Source organism: Pisolithus orientalis (assembly GCF_024613125.1).
Source record: "Pisolithus orientalis strain OTSU chromosome Unknown F5J12scaffold_3, whole genome shotgun sequence".
Classification (NCBI taxonomy): Eukaryota; Fungi; Basidiomycota; class Agaricomycetes; order Boletales; family Pisolithaceae; genus Pisolithus; species Pisolithus orientalis.
Genome location: NW_026260784.1, coordinates 1091924 through 1114113, shown reverse-complemented (window position 1 = coordinate 1114113; position 22190 = coordinate 1091924). Strand labels below are relative to the sequence as shown.

General features: G+C 46.3%; 2 protein-coding genes across 2 annotated transcripts; one reads left to right on the top strand and one right to left on the bottom strand.

Annotated features, from left to right (window-relative positions):
- Positions 1–209: 209 nt before the first annotated feature.
- F5J12DRAFT_954271 (uncharacterized protein) lies at positions 210–1473 on the bottom strand (the record flags this gene model as incomplete). Its single annotated transcript, XM_051749847.1, has 1 exon — positions 210–1473. A coding segment is annotated over one exon (1044 nt), but the record flags the coding sequence as incomplete, so codon positions are not given.
- Positions 1474–8101: 6628 nt separating this feature from the next.
- Positions 8102–9824, top strand: F5J12DRAFT_779767 (uncharacterized protein; the record flags this gene model as incomplete). Its single annotated transcript, XM_051742419.1, has 5 exons — positions 8102–8156; positions 8358–8430; positions 8776–8863; positions 8920–9349; positions 9622–9824. 5 exons carry the CDS (start codon positions 8102–8104, stop codon positions 9822–9824), a joined length of 849 nt encoding a protein of 282 aa, XP_051604259.1.
- Between the last annotated feature and the right edge of the window lie 12366 nt (positions 9825–22190).

Here is a 22190-nt window from a genome sequence, read left to right as displayed (position 1 = left end):
TCCTTCGCGCAAGGGTACCTGTTCCTCGCAGTAGGTAATGTTCGAATCAGAACTGAAAAGGGCACCTTGATCTCGTAATTTCCCTTTCTGAGTGTCCCTTCCAGCGCCCTTGCCTTCAACACTCCTCTCGCCTCGAGGAACTCCCCCCTTGGGGATCAGTCTTTGCTTTGTTCGATGCCAGCCCTTTGCTGGTAACTGACCCTTCGCGTTTGAACTCGTCGAATGCCCTAACACCGAATACCTGTAAGTAAGTTATCACGAAAACAAAAAGAAACGAAGAGCGCTCGGTCTCTGTCTAAGAATCCACGTCGGCTTGAACATTCTGCATGCGACTCCATCGTTCCAGCCAGCATCGCCCTTCCTCGATCTTTGCATATTGCTCGCCCTCTCGCCTACTCGAACTCGCTTCGTCTTCTTCTCTTCCAGACGTCAGTAGCCACCTGTCGATTCCTTCGTATGTCCTAGACCTCCACATGTCCTTTGCTCGTAGTTTGTCATAGTCTCTTGCATCGCGATCGCAATTCGTTGCAGATGTCCGTCTTCCCGAATCCCCCACTCGTAGTAGAACCGTCGAATTGTCTCGTGTAGCTTCGATTTGATAGTCCGGTGTTCGTTCTCGTGTGTTGCTTTGCACTTCCACACCGCAGCCACTTGGATGTCGCTCCTACTTCTTTGTAGACACTGAACTTTCCTATAGTAACGTAGCTGTAAGTGATATGACACAAAATAAAGGAGAAAGATCGAGCTGCCGAGCTCAGCACATGAATCCTCTATGCCCCTCCCCTGTCGAGATCTCTCTTGTACCTTTAAGGGCGATAGTCTTCGCTCGTACTCGTCGTATATCCCTGTAAAGTCCAAGATACAACCCGGCCCTCCAACTGCGACGAAGAACGCTCGCCCCTCGACTCGAGAACAGTCGAAGGGGTCCGTGAGTTCACGCGGGTCAAATGGGGTGTTGAACGTGGATAGGATGGATTCAGTGTTGGGTGCAGGTGTGACATAGGGACTGAGTGTCTGCATGGAACTGCGCATCATGCTGTGATATTCGGTTGTGGCACATATGGGAGAGAGAGCACGGTGTAGGGATTCGTTGAGCGTTGCCGCCGTGCTCTCGGGGTCTAGCCTGAATTCGCTCGGCGTGGTAGAGTGGCAAGGCAGTAGACTACACATGTCAAATGGCTTGTGTGAACAGGATGTTCGTCCGTCGACCTTCACGACGTCGGTGCCATTAAATACGATGCCTGCGGAACTCGTATAGACGAGCCTACGGACGCCAGCTGCGTCGATGACGGCTCGGGTGCCCTCGACGTTGACCTTGATGTAGACGGAGGGGTCTTTTGTGCCTTGCGGCCATGAGGCTATGTGTGCTATGTGTATGGTGCCCGACTTGTTCAATATATCTCCCAATCCAAACGAGACACAGCTGTGTCTCTGCACGATATCCAGCACGGAGACGGTGTCTCCCTTCGTTAACTGTCCAATGATACGTCACCCTACGAAACCACTTCGATCGTTGATAAGGTAGGCGTCTTCTTCTTGAAGGGACTCGGTTGCAGGTCGTCCCGATCTGGACCTTTGTACTGTAGACGCATCGACGCTCGAAGATTTGTTGCTACTCTGTAAAAACTCGTGTTCCGTGAAACAATATAGCTTTAAGTAAAATACTTGAAAGAAAAAACTAGAACTTGGGCCTTCAGGTCCACTCAGCACGATCTCGAAGCTGCTCGCATGTCGCGCATCTTGTTGCGACTCCGAATTCCACTGTCGCACTGCCATTTGTAGCAGTTCCTGTGTACGAGTCCGCAGAGTCGCTCCGAACGTTCCTCGTGTGACTCCTCTTGGTTTCGCTCGTCGCTCTGTAAGCCGACGCGTCCTTTCTTCTGATTCATTATCTATTCTAGAATAATGTACCTGTAATTAAAAAGCCATGAAGCAAAAATAAAAACTTGAGTCGTCGGGCTCCATTTCCACGTTCGTCGGATGTCGTATCCTCGACGATCGTCGTTGATGTTCGAGCTGTAGTCGTCGCACCAGCCTTGCTGTACTTCTGCATGACGTTCGATCGCAAACCACCGTAGTTTTCTCTATCGCAATCGTAGTTTGTTGTAGGCATTCGCCTTTGCTAGAATAACGAAGATGTGAGTAGCATATCCTGAAATAAACTCGGGATCTTGAGCTATCGAGCTCGTCGTTTGTCTCCACTATGCCTCGTATCCATCGTACTGCCACTCCCGCGTTGCGCGGCCTCTGGTCTGTGCCAAGTGTCGTCGTTGTCGCTGTTACTCTTGCTGTCGTCCTTGTTACTGTCACTTTTGCTCGCTGTAGATGTAGCTTCCATACAATACCCGCTATTCGTGGTAGTTTCCGCGCACAAATCTGTTGCGCTGTAACTCGACACATTCTTTCTTCAAGACCGTCGTCTATACTAGGATACCGTAACCGTAAGTAAAAAGTCGTGCAACAAAAATAAAAACTGGACTCGTTGCGCTTCAAGCGCATGAACGCGTCTCCACAAACGGACGGCTCCATCAACTTCGGGTGTTTCCTGAGCACGGTGAGCAATCGCAATGAATGGTGATTAGGTTGTGGGTCGAGTCCGAGCGCGGCTCGCTCGATAACAGCGTTGATGGCCTTGACTTGGACTGGCGGTAGGAAAGCCTTCTCCTCGTAGGTAGTCATAGGTATTCGTACCGCGCTCGCGTGAACGCTGACTGCGCTTCATCGCCTATACCCATTTTCCCTAGAGTAGAAACACTGTAAGTAAAATGCTCTGAATTCAAAATGGAACCTTGAGCCGTAGTGCTCAGTATCAGCACTCGTCGCGCCCCAATCCCATCGAACGGCTGTTCTAGCCTCGCGCGGCCTTCGATTGGCATCAAAGCTTGTCGTCGTCATCGCTGTTGCGCCAGTCGCTGCTGTTGCTCGTACTTTAGTTTCCATTGTCATCATCACTCGTAGTTGCAGTAACTTCCACATGGTATGCCCCTCACCCCATTCTTATACAGAGGGACCATGCCTAGTAAGCTGTTTCGGTCGACGAAAAGACATCTATGAAATTTGGTCAGATGCATAAACTGTCTAGGCAAGTTAGTGGTAGACAACGATCCTGCAACACCAAGTTACAGGACTGTGACCAGGACACTGAATCCTGGTTGCTGGAAGGCAACCCCAAGATGCCACCAGCACATCTCCAATAGTTAGCCTCCAGCATAGAAAAGTGAACTGACCTTTGCACACAACTAGTGAGGGTGATGGGGAAGGAGACAGAGCAAGTGTGCAATGAACAAGATGAGATTGCAATTGTGGTGTGCTATGAATATCATTCAGGAAATGTACAGAGTAAAAATTGTGTCAGGGAATGATGAAGGAGGTTACTGACTATTTGAACTGTAACCATGCAGTGCAGTTGGAATAAGGCAGGGAAGAAGGGGCAGACAACCAAAAGTATCAAAGAATGACTGTACATAAAATATAGCCAACTTCTTTTCCATTGCCCAGACATGTGACAATGACACTAATGGCATAATTGGCTCTGCCAAGTCCAAGGGGCATCCTGGCCATACAGCAAGTAATGCCCAGAGCTTCTCTATGTACTCCCATTTCGATTGAAAGTCAGATGATCCAAGGCCTTGATTTTTCTGAGGGAAAGGCTCAGCACACATGGTGAGTTCCAAATCACCAGGGAAAATCTGCATAGAGTTCAGAAACAGCACATTCCTGGTGAGGTAAAATTGTACATACCTGCCAGACATGATTGACCCACTCTGAATCCCAATTTGACCACAAGCTAGGCATCATTACACAGTCAAGAGTGACCAACTTGAACTGGAAGTTGTGTTCATATAAATCCCATAAAATCTTGCTTTTTGTCATCTGATTGATGGTAGTGAGGTCTGTGAGGGAAATTGAAATATCCTGGAATTGTACATGGCTAGGTATGTCATGTTGGAGGCTGACAAGCTTGGGACCAAAGAGGGCAGCAGATTCACATAGTCAGTCACCAGAAAATGTGGATGAAATCTGCTTGGGAATTGTGTTCAGGAAATCCTGCCAGGACTGAGGGATAACAGGAGATGCATCTGAGGCAGAAAGATGAGTGATCCAACCTGCTTGAGAGACTAGCCAATTCCTCAGGTACCTCTGCTGGTGATTGGAGGACTCACCCCTCACAAACAGACTTGGACTGGGAAAGAAGTAAGCTACCTTGGGCATGTTGGGACTAACCCTTTTTGCATCCTTATTCACATACTTTCAGGGCAGTGTGCCATGTGGACATAGCAGGGGGAATAGCTGGATCACCGAGGTCTTCCCACAGTTCAGGATTCAGAATGACCAATGGCTTGGCTCCTCTCAAGCCTGCAGGGGGATCTGAGCAAAATGTTAAACACATTGAGACAAAATGAATAGGATATGTACATGGCTGATTACATTGTCAGGCCCTGCCCATCCTAACAGCTCCTGTACTTGAACTTGCACTGCTGGAACTTGCAGCATTGGAAGCCATGGGACCTGTGCTTGTGGGAGTTGAGGCCACACCACTGCTGGTGCACAGTGGTTCTGGCCAGGGAGCTGCAAATTGCTCAAGCCCAATCACTGGGCCTCATCGAGTGTGCCTGTGGCACAATTCACCTGGGTGGTACCAGGTGCTGTGCCATTTCAGCATCTGCCCAACCTCACAAACCTCAGGATCCATGACTATGTCATGAGGGCACATAATCTCGATGGTCTTCAACACTTTGGGGGTACACAATCAGGTTTCCAGACCATCCAGACAGGCACATGTATTTCAAAAAGGCACTGGCAAATGTCAGGGTCTGTTGTGAATGCCCTGATCCAGCAGTCAAATGAATCAACAAAAGTGCCCATAGCAGGGTTGAGGTCTGTGTCCAGATATTCTAGCATGCCAAAGATGTCTAGGAGGAGGCATTGACAAAAAGCAACCAATATGACTGTGTCTCAAAATATAAATGGGAGTTGCTAGAGAAATTTTTAATTGATGAAATCTGAACCAGAAAAAAATCATACCTTCAGATGCAGGAGACATCACTGACATGACCCCAGCCACAAATCAGGTCTCAGAGGACCTGTGTAGTGGGGGTGCTTTGTTAGCCAATCTTGCAAATGTTCATCTAGTTGATTATAAATGGTCTCCATTGACTTCCACTTGTCAGCATAAATCCTGCCAACTTTGAGGGCAGACCCTCTTTCCAGCACAAAATCCTCCACTGACTGGGTAATGTTCCACCACAGCCACCTCCACATTGGGTCATCTCCATAGGCCACTTTCCAGGGGACACACAGACTCCATGTGTAGTGTTCTGTGAACAACTGTGGCCATTGAAAACAGTCTATATGGCCAAACTATCCATCATGTAGGGGTGTGATTGTTTCTCCATTGAAGATGAAGGGTTGGGAAACATAGTCAGCATTCAGTGATGTGATCCAGTGGTCATCACACTTTGCTAGGACATGCACATTGAATGCACCCCATCTCCCTGAAAATAATGATAATCAATTTGAGCTGAGTTAGGGACAGCAAGAATGCACCATCACCAGGGCAGTTGTGCAATGATAATTCATAAGGGTGAATGCTAGCTACATTCATCCTGGAAACAAAAGAAGTCAGTCAGTACTTACTTAAATTGACAGAGATGATGATGAGTGGAGAAAAAAATGAATCATGCAGCATTAAGGCCAGTGAGACTGAAATGAAATGAGAATGTTGCCCTAAATAGGCCCCAAGCCTATCAAGAACTCATAGGCACCAAACCCCTGAGACCTGACAGATGAACACTCCAAACATTCATGGAAAGAGTGACTGGGCCATCTGGAAAAGTAAGATGGATAAGATAGAGGGAAACTTACCTTGCACTGAATTGGTTTATATGGAGGGGTATTGGAAACTTGAAGTAGTAGGTAGCACTTACTAGTAGTAGTGAGAGATATTATGGGTACTGCTGTGCATGTGACCTGCACTGCAAATGAATGTGACACCTGACTTACAGTGTGCTCAAGGAAGACATTGAGTCTAGGCTCTAAATTGTCAATTATTCAGGTGATTAGATATAAGTTGTGTGTTCTGTATTTCATTCCTCAATGTTCCAGACTGCCTATTGTAATATTTGTGGGAGATGCATTCGTGCATTACAGTAATGACATGTTGATAAGCTACTTATAGCAAGTCCTAGTTACAAGTACTAGTGTGCTGTTGCTACTTTGTTAATAGATTTGGCCACTTTTACTGATGTGACTGAAGTTTCAATGAATGACAGAATTTTAACATGTCATTTCACAATTGCACAATTGTTACATCATCACAGCCAAAACAAACATTTGCACCACCTGCAGCTAGTACTTAGCAACACTCTCATCTTCTGTATGCTGTCCACATGGTATTGGGGGAATGCTCAGTGCATTCCTCTACCATATGTCAGGGGCTTGGTGCCCTTGACAGCCTTGAAGGCTTGGAGCCTTCAAGGGTGGTCTTGGTGTCCAGTGGATGCAATGATCAATTGCATGACAACAGTCAAGACTGACCCTCATCTTTCAGCAACATTAATGAAGGTTTTGTGGGTCAGTGCTTTTGACTTAAGTTATGCATCATTATGCTTCACAGTCTACTGACCCATTTACCAGTGCATACTATGTGTACTAGGTCCATCATTCTCCCCACCTCCAGCTGCACTCTATCATTCTGCCTGGCCAGTATATGCCTTCTATAGTGATGCCCTTGTCTCCCCACTCATCTACCATTGGTACAGATTCAGTGATTGATTGCATAGATGATAGTGCAGTTCTCCCCTCACCTTTTAGTCCCAAAGATTTGAGTTAGCAACATATACATTCATATCTATCCCTGCTGATCAAATATGTGGCATGTTCCTCTACAGTATTGGAGACTTGGTGTGATGTTACCTTCAAGGGCAGTGATTCTGATTGTTGATCTCAAGTTCTCCTTTCTACTACAAATTTTCTCCAGGTTGCCTCATGATCAACCATGCAGGGTTCTAACATGGGTACATGGTTAGCTTCTCAGTGTATCTTATCCATTGATTTCTGCTACTTCCTCCAGGGTATTATGAAGAGTTACATCACATCTAAGTGCATGATTTGTTGTGGTTGAACTTCTGGTTTTCCCACAATGGCTTCCAACAAATGGGGAAAGGGAATGAGGTAGCCTTCTGCTGGAGATCTACCATCATACTTACAATTCTCTGCACATTCACTCTCCAGCCTTTCCTTCCCATTTCCTGACCCACCATGTCCAAAATACCTTTGCCCAGTACTGGATTGGATATAAGCTCTAGCAACCTTAGTACATGTTTTTCTGACTAACTCCTGATGACTAACACATTTTGGCACAGGCACTCTAATTACTCTGATTGGAAACCTTGAATTGAATGCAGCAGATGCTGAAATGCTAGCAAGCACTTTGTTACTAAGATCTCACACTGAAGGTGAGTACATTCTTAAGTGACATTTCTGGACTGATCATATTGCAGCCTTCATAGGGTCATCTGGCTCAGCAACCCACATACCCCATGGTGGCATTATGCCCATTGAGTCTGGGGGTTTCAGGATTGTTGTCCCATGAAGAGTGTACACCTGCCACCTTATCCCTGTCAATCCCCATTTATGGGGAATTTCCCACATTGATACATCTAACACCACCTAACTCAACTGATCCCTCCACTATTCTTGTCCACAGCCACCCAGATTGTGAAGCAAGGGTTCCATATCTAGTGGATGACTGTGTGCATACTCCCACTGGAATTTTTTTACCATATCCATGTAAAGACTAACAGCTATTGTATTATCCATTGGCAAGTATTTCTTGCAGCAGTCTCCAATTAATTACTATGAAGTATAAATCCTGAGGCTGCATATTGCATATAGCAGCCTGACTGTGAGGCAAGTCACAACTTGGCACTTTCCATCCTTTGTAAATTTCTACCATTCAAGCTCTACCACTTAGCAATGGAATGCTTGGAGCATCTCTCTGCTAAATGTCATGGGCTTGGTGCCCTTGACAGCCCCTGAAGGCTTGGAGCCTTCAAGGGTGGTCTTGGTGTTGATCCAGTGATCAATTGCACAGACAACAATGACCCTCATTGCTCAGTACTGGAGATTTGTTTCAGCAGCAACTTCACCCAAAGGTCATCATACCTCCAACATTCAGTCTACATTATATGCTTGATTTGGCTATTGATTGCATGAAAGGGACTGTGTCTATTGGACTGCATCGACCCTGCTCTTGTCAGTGACTGCCCTTAGGGGCTTGAACAATTCACTTTCCATCTAGTAAGCCCATTCCTTTCTCTATTGCTGGATACTGATGAACTCTTGTGGTTTTTCAGTCTTGAGGAAACTGACTTTCTGGGTCGCACAGACAGAATACCACTGTTCTGGATTTCAATTGGAATTCCACCTGTATGTTTCCATTGTAATAGGTGTGTCATCCTCACTACACATTACAACCACTTCTTTCCTGTGTGCTTTTCCTTCATCCCCCTTACATCATGTCCTCTTTTCATGGTTTCATATGTCCTTGCTGATGCTATACCCAGAACTTTGCACACTGAGACAACATGTTCTAGATGGATTTTTTTTCCCATATGGTTCATCTTGGCTTGATGTGCTCTGACCTTAAATACTCACCTTGCCTCCCCCCATTTCTCAACACCCCCATACAACCATGCCCCACTCTGCTGATATCCTGGAGCCTTTGAGGGACTCCATTGCTGACTTGAACACTTGTGTTCTTCACAACTGAAGGATTCCATCCTCACACAATGCCCCAGTTTCCAAACAAGTAAAAAAAGGTGGTGCTGTTGTCTCTAACAATGGAGTGCAACACTCAGAGGTACATCTTGTAGTATATTTCTCATCCATTACTCTAATGTCATTTTCTGCTCACAGCAATCTACTCCAAAGGATATGATTGGCAAACTGAAACTGCAGTTCACAGTCCAGCCTCTTGAAGGCTGGGAAGAACACATGATTGTCCTGAGAGATAGAAGACACTCCTTGACACCTTGTCCTTCCATCATGAACACCTCAATGCTCCCTTCCCCTTTCCTGCACCTGGATGACCAAATCTGTGATGAGGACTCTGCAATGGAGGAGGTGGAGGAGAATCCTGACAACAATGAAGATGAGGATGACCAGCCTTCCAGTAATGAGAATGAGGATGATCGGCCATCCAGTAGTGAGAATGAGGATGACCTGCCATCTGGTAGCAAGAAAGAGCATGACTGGCTGCCCAGTAGTGATGATGACAACAAGGGTTCTGATTACAATGAGAATGAGAATGATGATGAGGAGATGGAGAGCTTGAGCAACTCCTGTGGTAGGTTTTTCCATTTCATATCCCTCATTCTCTCACATTTTTTTCAGATAATTCTCATTTCTTTTGATTTTGGGGTTTGGTGCCTCTCTGGTCATGCAATGGTGGGCTTGGTGCACACTTGTGTTTCAAAGCTTGGTGCTTTGGATACTCATGACCATTATATGCATCTGCCTCATGTTGACATGTTGACTCCTAGATGATGATGATGCATGTGCTCACACTGCTCAGACCATTTCTTGTGCCCAGTCCCTGCTTCCCCCATCCTCACCAAGAAGGTGGCCTGATCTATACTAGACTTCAGAAGAAGGGCAAAGGTAGGGCTATAGATGCTGAGGACATTGATGCTGCAAACCATGGTGACCATGACACCCAACTCCCAAACCTCAAGAAGCCAGGGAATCTGTCCACAGCAGCATTAGACAAAATACGTGCTTTTGCGAAGGACATCAAGACAACAGTGGAAGAACTTGGCTGATGGCATGGGTGGTCTACATGCAACATACTCATCACTGTGGGATTTAGTGTTAAGGCTTCTCATACCAAAATTAATGAAGCCAACCTCTTCCACTCATGGTATTGGGCCATGCAGCCCAAACCAGATGGTGGTATGACTTTCCTCCCTCTCACATCTACTGTTCTAACATCCTGACCAGCCAATCAAAATTCAATCAACAAGTTGATTATGAAGGAGTACAACACCCTCATGATAGGCATCCCCAAGGATGACTTCACAGCAAGGAAGGGAAAAGTTAAAAGTTGTCTATGAGTGGAGTGAGAGCTCCTCTGCCATACCAACTAATCAATCTGTCAAATCTATTGCAGCTAGAGTGGACAATGCAAAGACACAATTTTCTGGATTGGTATGTGGTTGCAACTGTGCAGCCATCGATTCTGATTGTTCCACAGGCAGAGGTGTGGTTCAATCTTGAGGATATTGAGATAGTTGGAGTGGTAATGTATGTTGGACAGGACCCTGCAGGATGTCAAACTTCTGGCATATTTGGAGGCTACTGAGATGATGTCACACACCAAAGGTGTTTGGTGAGGTGGACATGGATGTAGCTGATGAATGGAGGTGAAGATCATAGCCCTCATGCGAAGAAGGACAGCCAGCAATGTCAGCAGTCATCCCTCGCACAAGAACAAGTTGTCGGTGCCAAAGAAAAAGGAGGAGGCAAGTTAAGCACCAATAAAATTCTTAAGTGCCCATGTACAGCATTCCGGTTTTCGATGTATCTCCACCAGTTCTGCAGACACCGAAACCATTCCCACACTCACTTGTAGTGCTCAGCCATGCAATCCTACCTTCCAGGATTGGAAAGGATTTGCACACTCCACACGTTTCTACAGCACTCCCTCCAAAAGACACTCATTTTGCTAATTCTTCTGATATGGCTGCCTCCACATCAGTCATTTTGCTTGTCCCCTTTGCTAGGGACCATGGCTACATATATCTACCAGGAGTTCCTACCAGCTTCCATCCTGAAGCATCCTGGTACATCCCACCCTCATCTGCCCCCTCTCAGCCCATCCAGCTTGGACAGCATGTTCTTTTTGTCAGTATGACCTCCAGGAGGATGTTCTTTGGTTGCCTCAGGTCTGTCATTCACTTGGAAAGGTCTTATGTGGTCGTTTCAGTCTCTCTGGTCCAAGAAGCATATGGATCCTTCCTCCCTGCCCCCTGCAACATCTTCATACCAGTCTCGTCCATCATTCTTCCAAAATTGCGACAGCTACAGTATAATCTACTGTTCTCCACTCTCCCTGATCGCATCCATGATGAGTATGATGCACATCTTGCCTCCTTGTTGCAAGATACAGCAGAAGATGCTCCCCCTTCATCCTCTCTTCCAACAGAGCCTTGTTCATGAAGTTTTTATTTGCTTCACTGAGAGGATGGTTTTGGGGGGAAAGTTGCGATCCCCTATGCTCCTGTCACCCCACAGACCCCCAAAGCTTGACCCCTGTTGACATCTGACTCACCCTGTCCACTTTTGGATGTACTATATCGGCATCAGATCAGCAGCTGCCTCTCTGGATGCTTGGTCATCTTGGACTTTTCCTTCTGCTTGTGATATCATGCTTACACAATAGTTAGTCAGGCTGTGTCTTGCTGACACCACATGTTTGCATTTGACCAATAGCATAGTTATCTCTTTTGTTTACTTTCTTCTCAAGTATTCTCTCATGGCAGTACATACTGTACAAACAGTAAGGCAGTATATAAGTCCTGTCATTTGTCATAGCCAGTTCCTTAATCTAGTTCATTTTGAGTCTGCTTCTCAATCAACAGGTTCCACTCCCATTCTCTCTGGTTTGAAGTGATAGCTGAGAAGACATTCATCTTTGGATTGCTTCACTCAAACTAGATTTCTACTTCCCCCCTATCACTTCATACCCAGTGCTGAGGGTCAATGGCAGTATGATACTCATACTGAGCAGTTCCACACATAGTTTCTTCTTGCCTCCATCAGTGTGACTGAGAGCACCTGAGCAATGAAGCCAGTTGGCCAAGCATCTTAGGGAGTTTTATAACTACATATATACACTGTCCCAAGGTTGAGGTTGGTGTATGCAGGGCAATGCTTGATCAAGAGGGCCAACAAGGTTCCAATGCAGCTGAACCATACATAGTTGTAGTTCCTGCATGGCAGTGGAGGTAGACCAGTAGTTGACATCCTTGCACCCACTGTAGTTTGCATAGTTGGCCAGGCTGGTCCCTCCCTATTGCTAGGAGGTTGATCAGACATGTGACAGTGAGCAGACTACATGTTTAGTGGTCTTGAACATCATCAGTGAGTAGTACACCTACATAGCTTTTACTTTACCACCATTTCGTCCCATCAAGAAAGAAGAGGCTGAGCTTCATCTCCCTCTTGGGTTCCTCCCTTACAAAAGGGAACTCTCTACCCCATGCCTTTCATGCTCACTGTCCATGCTCACACTGCTCTCTCTTCCCCCTCTTGAGCTTTTCCATGAGGTAAACCTGGAGCTCATCTGCCCTTCCCCATCCCCTTCTCCCAACCTGAATGAACTCAGGTTCATCTTCAACACCCCCTACAACCTTTGGAACCATCATTCCATCCACTGCCCCCTTTGTTTCCCAGTCCCCTTAACAAGCAGGAATGGACCCTGACCAGCATCAACCCCTGCCATTTGATTATGCCATGGTACAGGCAATGGTGGCAGCAATGGCACAAGCCATGCAGCAGTTCATACCAGCAGCAGCACTGCAACAAACACATAACTTCAACCCCATGAAAAGAGGTGTTGCTGAGCCTGGAACCTTCAATGGGTCCATGGTGATATATGAAGAGTAGGTCATCAAAATGAGGGCCTTCCACAAAGCAGCAGTCCACCACTATACAAGCCAGGACTGCATGGCCTTCTGGACTCAGATGACAGGTCCAATCACCAGCAACCATGCCTGCACCAAGTTGGACTTCCACTTGGCAAATGGAAACTGGCCAAGTATAGATGAGGTGGTGGCTGACCTCAACTCAAGATTCTGGCCCATGAACAATGGGGATTGGGCCCAGAAAAGGATGCAAAAGGCAAGGCAGGGAGAGTCTCAAATGGATGCCTTTCTGGCAGAGTTCAATAGTTGGAAGCTCATGGCAAGCACTTCCAACAACCCAGCTGTCCTGTGCCTTGAACAGGCAATAAACCCCAAGGTGCTATGGCTCATGCACCATATGTGGAAAAGAAAGGACATGTACAAAGAGTATGTAACTGAGCTCCAGTTGGTGGCTGGCAATTTTGAAAACCACTGATACATGACAGCCTCCTCCTTGAGGGTATGGCCTCAGAACCAACCTCATGGCTTTTCAGCCACTGGCACTCAGCCTGGGGCCAGCACCCCCATGGACATAGGTGCTGTTCCACAGCAAGGAAAGGGGAGGGGACCCCCTAAGGACAAGTCCCACATCATGTGCTTCAGATGTGGCCTGAAGGGCCATTACCACAGTGAGTGCCCAAAACAGGCACAATCACAAGGATGTCCCATCAGGGCTGTATGTGCTGACACTGGACCTGATCCCTGCCTAAAGGCTATGGAGGGAATGAGCTTTGAGCAGATCATTGCTCATTATCAGCCAGTTAAAAGAATCAGAGCTGCAGTGAAATTGGATCCTGCAGACTCTAGCATACAGACATTTGTTCCTGTTTCCTCTTCCTCTTCCTCTACCTACAGATTTCATTCTACTTATGGACTTAAAATACAAAAGAAAATACAAGAATTGAATATAAAAATACCAAAAATAGTGTACCAGTAGTTTCCCTCAATCACTTCTCTTTTCTTGATGTTGAAGAACCACAGGATATATTTAATGGTTCAGAATCTGTTACATCATCTGAAGTGGAGTCCTGAAAGGGCTCAGGGCCAGATGTAAAACCTTGCCTGCTTAATTCCACTTGCAACAAAAAACAAAAAATGTTTCTTTTGATCTCCCAGATCTAGAGGGTAGTGGTGCAAAGACCACCATACAGTCTGAAACCCAACACATGCTGAACCTGAAAGATTCTGTGGAGGTCCCCTTGGTTTTGTGAATGAATGCCAGTCTGGTGTTCAAAGTCAATGCACTGCTTGATAGTGGTGCTACTGGAGTATTTATAGGTAGAAGCTTTGTAGAAAGGACCCAGATTCCAAAAATAGTGCTGCCAAGTGTAGTGGATGTATTTAATGTCAATGGTTCCCCTAATTCTGCTGGAATGATTACACATCAGGCTCACCTTTGAGTCCAATACCTTGACCATCATGAAGAGCTTCTTGCTGAAATAACCAATCTAGGAAGTAGTACCATGATCTTGGGATATACCTGGTTACATCAGCACAACCTGCTGATAGATTGGAAGACCAGCAAGGTCAAAGTGGGTAGATGCCTGGCTAGATGCCAACAGTTAGCCCCCAAGCCTTTGTTTGTACACAGGGTAGAAAAACTCAAATGAGAAGCCTTGGACTCTTGTGTATCTTGGATCTCAGATCTCAAGATGGACAAGCTGAAAATAGATAAAACCCCTGAGGAACTTGTTCCAAAGGCATATCATGAATATTTATTGGTCTTTTCAGAAATGGAATCTGAGTGCATGCTGCTTAGGAAACCTTGGGACCATGCTATAGAACTAAAGGAGTCATTTGTACCAAAGAAGGGAAGGTTGATCCCTCTCTCCCCTGACAAGCAATGAGAAGTCAGTGACTTCATTGATGAACAACTCAAGAAGGGTTATATTTGGCCTAGTAAATCACTGCAAACCTCTCTGGTGTTCTTTGTTCCTAAAAAGGATGGCAAAAAGCATATGGTCCAGGACTATTGTTATTTAAACAAGCATACCATCAAAAACTCATATCTGCTCCCTTTAATATCTCAGCTTGTTGACAAGTTGAAAGGTTGCAAACTCTTCATGAAGATGGATCTTCGCTGGGGTTACAACAACATTAGGATCAAAGAAGGAGACAAGTGGCAAGCTGCTTCATATGCCATCGCAGTGCCTTTGAACCCCTAGTCATGTTCTTCAGGCTGTGCAACTTGCCCACCATGTTCCAGAATATGATGAACAATATATTTGGTGATATGGAAGATGTACTTGTCATCTACATTGATGACCTAATGATATTTACAAAAATGGACAATCAAGAGGAACATGACCAGATCATACTGGAGGTGCTTAGAAGGCTGAAAGTAATTGACTTGTTTGTCAAACCACAGAAGTGTATCTTTGGACAGCAAGAGGTGGACTTTCTAGGAATGATCATTGGCATTGATGGAGTACATATGGACCTTGCCACACTCTCTGCTGTGTAGGATTGGCCTGTACCTACAAATGTTCATGGAGTTCATGGCTTCCTTAGCCTTGCAAACTTTTACTGATGCTTCATTAAGGATTTCACACAGATTGTGAAACCCCTGAACAACCTCACAAAGAAAGATCTTCCATTCATTTGGGATGACAAATGTCAAATGGCATTTGACACACTAAAAGAAGCCTTCACCACTGCCCCTATCCTTATGTTCCCCAATCAGGATTGGAAATTTTGACTAGAAACAGATGCTTCAGACTATGCCACCAGAGCAGTGCTCTCAGTAAAATGCAATGACAGTCTCTGGAGGCCAGTCACCTAGTCTGGTCACTCTCTATCTGGGGCAGAACTTAACTATATGGTTCATGACAAAGAAACACTGGCCATTATCCATGCAATAGAGCAATGGCATCATTACCTTGAGGCAACCCCATACCAGTTTGAAATTTGGATGGATCATCATAACCTCAAGTGGTTCATGACTGCTCAAAAGCTTCAACCTTGCCAAGCACATTGGGTGCAGTACTTTAGTTGGTTTAACTGTATCATAGTTCATAAGCCTGGAGTCATGATGGGAAGACCAGATGCCCTGTCAAGATGAGAGGACTTTGTAGAAGGAAAAGAGAGGGCAAAGTCAGAGGAGTTCCTATTTATAAACCCAAACCAGGTTCATTCAGTAAAGCTAGAAAATCCCTTCATGGAAGACCCACAAACAGAGTCCACTAAAGCTGAAGGAGTCCCTGCTGGATGTGAACTCTGAGGCAGTCTTCATCATGATGGAGAAAAGGTCTGGGTGCCTAGTGCACTTGGAAGGAAGTTGCTTGTCACTCTTCACAACTCACCCCTAGTGGGACATCATGGTATAAAGGGAACTCAGGAGCTGATCACATGCTGGTTCATGTGGTCCACCTTGAAACCCAATGTGGAAGAGTACATAAAGCATTGTCAAACATGCCAAGCCAGCAAGTCTGGAAATAGGGTGCCCACAGGCAAACTTAAACCTCTACCTATCCCTGATGGGCCTTGGAGGGATTTAATGACCAACTTTATGGATCTTGGAGTCAAGGGATCTTTGGGAAAATCCCATGTCCAGGTCATTGTTGATAGGTACTGCAAGGAGGCAGAGCTCATTCCCTGCACTTGTCATAGTCATGTCTCAACCCTGGCCAGACTTGGCCTTGCACTCACTCAGTCTGGCCTCAGCCTTGCCAATTTATTATCTCCAGATGGCCTAGTGCAATGAACACTGCTTTGCAGTGTGTCACTTCAGTTAAGTTCTGCCTGGTCTTGTCTCCAGTTCATCCTGTCCCAGTCTCCATTACCTTAGTCATACATTACTAATACTTGTCTTACCAATTGTCTTAGCAATCCTTGCAAGACTGGCATTACTGGTCTCCATACTATAGCTACTCCTAGTATATAGATTCTTAGATACTTGGCCTGTACTCCCTCAGTCTGAAATCAACTAAGTTTATCCTGTTAATTCTGCCTTGGCCTTGGGACTCAGACTGAGACCCACACAAGGGAATAGTGCTGTAACCTCAGTCAATAAGTCCAACCAGTCCACCCCTCTGTACCTTTGCCTTTCCTCCTGACTCCAACCCCTTGGCCTTGCACCCACTTTGGTCTCCAGTCTGGCCTCAAGCTGGACAACCCAAACTTGACAGTATTTCAGACTCACCACTTGTGTGGGTCTAGCACACCATGGCAACCAAGACTCATTTCCAACCTCCCTGTGGCCACTCTGCCACCAACCCTGAATCTGCCTCAGCCAGTGGAACCCATTGCAAGACAGCACTAGCTACCCTAGGGACCACTAGGCACTCTCCAGATCCCATTAGTCCTTTCAGGGGCTTTTCCACCCAAACATCCAATACTCCCACCCCACATCACCCCACTGCTCCCATCCCTGAGAATGACCCCAGTGATGATGGGCTGGGCAATGATGATAATAACAATCCTGATGATGATGACCCTGGCAACAGCTCCTGTGATGATGGGCCCAGTGATGATAATCTGGATGAGAATGATCCAGAGGATGAACCGGACTTCCCAGACCTGGACACTGAACCCATGGTCACAGTCTTTGACAGCTTTGCAAAGGCCATCAGGCTACTGGCCCACAACACTCGCACTAGTCCTGAGTCCTTGAGCAGGACCAAGTTGTGTGAGCCCAATACCTTCAATGGCACTGACCCCAAGAAGCTTTGTGCCTTCTTTATCCAGTGCAAGCTTAATTTTCAAGACCAACCCCAGGCTTTCAGGACCAACCACACCAAAGTCATCTTTACACAGCCTTACCTCAAGGGCATGGCTCTTGAGTGGTTCAAGCCAGACTTGCTTGGACTTGATGACCCCAATGACTGACCTCTCTGGATGGACTCCTGGAGGGAGTTTGTCCTAGAGTTACAAACTACCTTTGGCCCCCATGACCCAGTCACTGATGCCAAGAGCCAGCTTGACCACTTACATATGAAAGATAACCAGTGCATCAACAAGTACATAGTCAACTTCAATTTGCTTGCCTCACAAGTCCAAGGCTATGGTGATGGTGTGCTGTGCCACCACTTCTACTCTGGACTCCCAGACCAGATCCATGACAAAGTCTGTCAGGTTGGCAAACCACAGACACTACACAAGCTATGCCATCTTGCCCAGGAAATAGATGCATGCTATTGGGAGCACAAGGAAGAAGTCCAACAGGTGAGTAAGCATCAAGGCTCACCCACCTCCAGCAACAATAAGTCCAGAGGCTCTGGCAACAATAATCAAGCCAAGACTGGCAACAATAACAACTCTGGACTTTCCCCCAAGCCACCTTCATCGAAGCTGGGCAACAGTAATAACAGCAACTCATCCAAGCCTGAGCCTAGCAAACTTGGGAAGGACAGGAAGCTCACCCCAGAAGAATGCAAGCATCACATCAAGGGTAACCTCTGCATGTTCTGTGGAGGCCCTGGCCACTTCACTGAGAAGTGCCCCAAGAAAGCTGGAAGAACCAAGGCTTGCACTGTGGCCACCATTGAGGCTGCACTGGCCTCAGGCTCAGATTCTACCCCTGAGACAAAAAAATAGGTAGCAGCTCCTGGGACTCTGCACAATCCAGGAGCTGCATTGACTCTGGTTGTGCAAACTTGGAGGCTAGACTCAACATGTCTGCTCTTTCCAGTCTGAACTCTTTGGCCCCATATATCACTATAGAAAACCCAGAATTACCTTGGCTTTGTACTCTAGTGGACTCCAGTTCCACTCATTGTTTTATAGATAATCACTTTGCTAATCAACACTCTTTTATCCTGTACTTGGTCTCACCAATCTGACTCCAGCTCTTCGATGGAATGTCCACATTTACTATAACCCAAGCAGTAGATGTCAATATCCACTTCACATCTGGCAATGTCACCCCAGTAACCCTGTATCTTGCCCTGTTGGATTCCAAGTGTAAAGGAGTTCTCAGGCATAACTGACTCACCCAATACAATCCATTGATTGACTGGGTATTGAGCAGTATTACTTTCTGGAATCATACACAAGGAATGCCAACCCTGTCAACACCCCCTGTAAGCCCAGTTCCCACCAGTCTTCCTGACCCTGGTCCTAGTGACCACCCCAGCCTTGTGCCATCTGTACCAGTCTGTGACTCTCCAACTCACACCCCCCTGAAGGCTCCTCTTGTTTCCCTAATCAATGCAGCTGCCTTTGTGCATGCCTGCAAACTAGAAGGGTCTGTCCAGTTCCAACTTCAGCTCTGCCCCTGGGACTCAGTTCAAGCCCAATCAGCCTCAGCTTCCCCTCCTCTGGCCTTACCCAATGTACTGGAGGAGTACCACAACTTTGCTGATGTATTCAGCAAGGCCAAGGCCTCAGCACTCCCACCACACCAGGAGTATGACCTGAAAATTGAGCTCCAAGAAGGAACAACACTGCCATTAGGCACCATCTACTCACTGTCCCAGGTCGAGCTGCAAGCTCTCTGGACTTTCATTGATGAAAACCTCACCACCAGCTTCATTCATCCAACCTCTTCCCCTTATGCTGCACCAGTCCTCTTTGTCAAAAAGAAGGATGGCTCCCTCTGGCTCTGTGTAGACTTCCACAGCCTCAACAAAATCACTAAGAAAGACTGATACCTACTACCACTCATCTCCAACCTCTTGGACTCACCAAGCTGAGCCAAGATCTATACCAAGATTGATCTCCAGCATGCCTACCATCTCATCCAGGTTGCCCTGGGTGATGAATGGAAGACTGCATTTCAGACTTGGTATCGTTCTTATGAGTGGTTAGTAATGCCTTTCAGCCTCACCAATGCCCTGGCTGCCTTCCAATGCTTCATGAATACCATTCTCGTGGACATGTTGGATGTATGCATAGTCATCTACCTTGATGACATCCTGATCTACTCCAGAGATAAGGAGTCTCACAAGCAGCATGTCTGAGAAGTTCTCCACCAGCTTTGGCTTCACAGCCTCTATGAAAAGCCAGAGAAATATGAGTTCCACTTGGACTCAGTTGAATACCTTGGTTTCCACCTCTCCCCTGCTGGCCTCACAATGTTGAAGGAAAAAGTCCAGACCATCTGTGATTGGCCCAAGCCTCACAAGGTCAAGGACATACAGTCTTTCCTTGGCTTTGCAAACTTCTATTGCCATTTTATCTTTAACTATTCAGACATCATTGTACCATTGACTCAGCTTACCCAGAAGGGTGCTCCTTGGAACTTCTCTGAGGAGTGCCACTGGTCATTCAACAACCTCAAGGCCACCTTTACTACTGCACTGGTCCCTGTGGCAATGGCCAGATACATCTGGTCACCTTCTACTCCTGGACTCTGACTGCCCTTGAGTTGAACTTTGATACCCATGATAAGGAATTGCTTGCAATCTTTAAAGCATTCTGGACCTGGAATCACTACCTTGAGGGCTTGGCCTCAGTGGTTGACATTGTTACTGACCATAAGAACCTAGAGTACTTTTCTACCTCTAAGGTACTCACTTGCCACCAAGCTTGCTGGTCTGAATTCCTTTCATGGTTCAATATGATTATCAGGTTCAGGCCTGGTAAGCTTGGGGCTAAGCCTGACACCCTAACTAGATGATGGGATGTCTACCCCAAAGAGGGGGATAGTGGCTATGCCCAAGTGAACCTGCAGAACCTGAGACCAGTCTTCACCCAGGAGCAACTAGCAGTCTCCCTCTGTGCTATTTACCTTGAGTACCCAGTCTTACATGCAGTTGCTCTAATGGGCATTGAGAAATTCCACAACAACATCCTGACAGTGCTGCTGGAACATGTCTGATCCCCAGTGGTCAATAGATGACACTGGTTTCCTTCAGCTTGATGGAAGGATCTATGTGCTGGACTCAAATGATCTCCAACTTAGGGTCTTGCAGCTTAAGCATGACCACCCCCTGTCTGGCCACTTCAGCCAAAACCACACTTTAGAACTCATCCAGCATGAGAACACCTGGCCTGGCCTCAGGACCTTTGTCAAGGACTATGTCCAGTCCTGCATGGCCTGTGCTCAGGCTAAGGTTCCCCATCATTGGCCTTATGGTCTTCTCAAACAACTCCCAGTCTCATCTGGCTTCATGGCCATCTTCCTCCCCACCCACAACACCATCATGGCCCCAGAACTCACCAAACTCTTCCTACTCCATGTCTTTTCAAAGCACAGAGTACCAGCCCATGTGACCTCAAACAAAGGCTCAGAGTTCATCTCACACTTCTTCCAGTCACTCAGTAAAGCCCTAGACATGAAGCTACACTTCACCTTGGGCTACCACCCCAAGGGTGATGGCCAGACCAAGTGGACTAACCAGACACTGGAACAGTACCTCCAAGTTTATTGCAACTACCAGTAGGACAACTGGGCCAATCTCTTACCCTTGGCCAAGTTTGCATATAACAATGCCCCTAGTGCTACTACCAGTGTCTCTCCATTCTTTTCTAATAAGGGTTACCACCCTAACATCTTGGTATACCCAGATTGCAATATTACCTCTGCTTGGGCTTGTGACTATGCAGTTGACTTAGACTCACTGTGCCAATACCTATGGGAAGAAATGATCCTTGCCCAACAATGATACCAAGGCCTGGCCAATGCCAAATGCATGCCAGCTCTGAACTTCAAGGTTGGTGACCTAGTATATGTCAAAGCCAAGTACTTCCAGTCAACCTGGCCTTCAAAGAAGCTCTTGGAGAAGAACCTTGGACCATACCTGGTCATAGCTCAAGCTGGTGTAGGGAGTGGTATACTCCCTGAGGCCAAAATAGGGATGCCAACACCAAAATTCTGCTGTTACCAAAGTTGACCCCTATCAAAGTTCCATGTCTGTCATATTCAGAATTATTGCATCAGCCTCATGCACTGCCTTCGCCTGTTGAACCATCAGAGCTCCCCTGTCCATCAATAACACACACCAGTCATTGTCCTGGAATTCCATGTCAACATCAACCTGACATACATCTATCTGGAATTCCACACTTGTGTTGCTTCATCCTTCACCTTGCCATGTAGCCAGGAAATCATGCAGATCACCAGTAATAAACTCCAGTTACCCCTCTCATTGCTTTCCTGCTGAATCTTTCTCCACAATGTGAGAACCCCTTTGCATCTACAGCCTCTATCCTTTGTGTACACTACTCTATGGTACACAGTATACTTGTTCTGTTGAAAGATACCTGTCTTTCCCTTTTGTTTCTCTTGGTTACTGCTTTTCAGTTTGTTTTCACATGATTCTGTAGTGTGTTAACATCTGTCACATCTCCCTTTATTTTTCAGCATTGTTACTTCACCTGCCCCACATTATCCCAATCAGTACCTTACTCTCCATGTACTATATAATTCCACCTCAGCAATGGAAAAATACCACCCATCTTTTGGAGTCACTATCCAAGTCATTCATGTGTCTAAGTATTCAAAGTGTCTGCTGTGTCCTCTGTGTCTACTGTGTCATCTGTGTTTCTAACATCAATCTGTGTCTACTGGGTCTTTCATGTCCCCCACATATCTGTGTCTCACCTTCATGTCTCACAAGTCAC